The sequence below is a fragment of the Austrofundulus limnaeus genome, unplaced genomic scaffold, assembly GCF_001266775.1.
Source record: "Austrofundulus limnaeus strain Quisiro unplaced genomic scaffold, Austrofundulus_limnaeus-1.0 Scaffold287, whole genome shotgun sequence".
Taxonomy (NCBI): Eukaryota; Metazoa; Chordata; class Actinopteri; order Cyprinodontiformes; family Rivulidae; genus Austrofundulus; species Austrofundulus limnaeus.
In genome coordinates, this window is record NW_013952689.1 from 195,384 (window position 1) to 196,793 (window position 1,410).

At 38.7% G+C, this 1,410-nt stretch overlaps 1 protein-coding gene across 2 annotated transcripts in view; it reads right to left on the reverse strand.

The window, feature by feature from the left end:
• The window catches only part of tulp4b (TUB like protein 4b), a 44,559-nt gene that overhangs the window by 30,588 nt on the left and 12,561 nt on the right, over positions 1-1,410 (reverse strand). For both annotated transcript variants that reach the window (XM_014021323.1, XM_014021325.1), the window contains exon 4: positions 270-398. In XM_014021323.1, coding sequence (XP_013876777.1) covers positions 270-398 — 129 coding nt within the window. The remainder of the gene's footprint in view (positions 1-269; positions 399-1,410) is intronic.

The window sequence follows — 1,410 nt, forward strand, 5'->3', positions numbered from 1 at the left end:
TTATTATGGTTTAGTATTTAAATATATGCCTGAGAAACACATAATACTGGCCTTTTAAAAAAGCTCCACTTTAAACCTGATTAGGACGGAGTTAGTTAAAAGGAGACCTGTTACTTTGGAATTATATGTGCCTCCTCTTTTGTGCAACTGAATCCAGGATTAATTATTCCAGGATTACATAAAAATCCAGGCTTAATCCTTTATCCAAGTTTTGTGCAACAGGCCCCTGCTCTTCTATGTCTGAAAGTTTATTCTAAGATAAAACATACCTGAGCTCCTCTGTCGTTCACTAATTCCACTGACCATCTTCCTTCATACTGGATCCAAACAAAAATCCCTCCTTCCATGTCACAGGTGGCCAGCTTCTGGAAGGGCTCGTTCCAACGCACCAAGACAACCTTTAAAGAAAAAACAAAACCAACTATCACCCAGTTGAGTCTCAGCACAGAGGAACCTTCATGATTAATATTCAACTTAGCTATGAGGACAAAACTGATAGATTTTGCTCTAACAAGAGTTCTGATATTAAGTAAAGGAAGGCACTTACAGGCAGAGTCTGGGACACTTTCCTCATTTTCTTCTTTAGAGCTTTCTGTCTGAGCAGCAGATTCTCCACTTTTTGTGACTTGTTCAAATTGATACGGCTAGATGTTTTTTTTATCTTTAGTTACATAGTGAAATTCGATTCAGTATCATAGATGGATGTTAGAAGCCGATCTGGCTTCGATTGATATGTGTGACATCACATAGCAACAACTGTTTACCTTAGAAACTAATGCCCCTTTTCCACTAGTGCCTCTACAGCACGATTTGACTTGGATCAGCTCTGTTCAGCACAGTTCGGGTGGTTTTCCATGACACTTCAGGAGCAACTCTAGTGGGTTGGTTCTGGGCGGTCCCAGAGTCTGAAAATTGACACTATACACAAGACATGAAGACAGAGCAGACTTTCTTCAAAACAGATTCACACCACTGGAAGAAACTGATGAGTCTGAATAAAGTTAATTTTCTGATCTCAGAGAGGGACCTGAGTCCAGGTTCAGCTCAAAGCCAAAAAAAAAAAAAAGTCAGAAGAGAGACTTTCAAGAATCAAGAAATACTGATAATCACAGGTAAAATGGTGAATGAGATCAGAGGCTTCTGGAACAAAAAAAGTCAAATTTCTGAGTTTTGCTGATAAAGTGTCTGACCTCGCAGAGAAGATTCTGGAAATCACAGCTGAGTATCCAGCTCTGAAGATGCTCATCATTCATACAGGAAGTGATGAAGTGATGAACCGACAGTCAGAAATCCTGAAGAAGGATTTCATTCAGTTGCTGAATGTAGTTAAAGAGTAACTTACCCCAAAATTAACTTTTTTTAGCTGATAAACTGTCTAGAATGTGTCTAAAATGTTATATAGTACTGTTT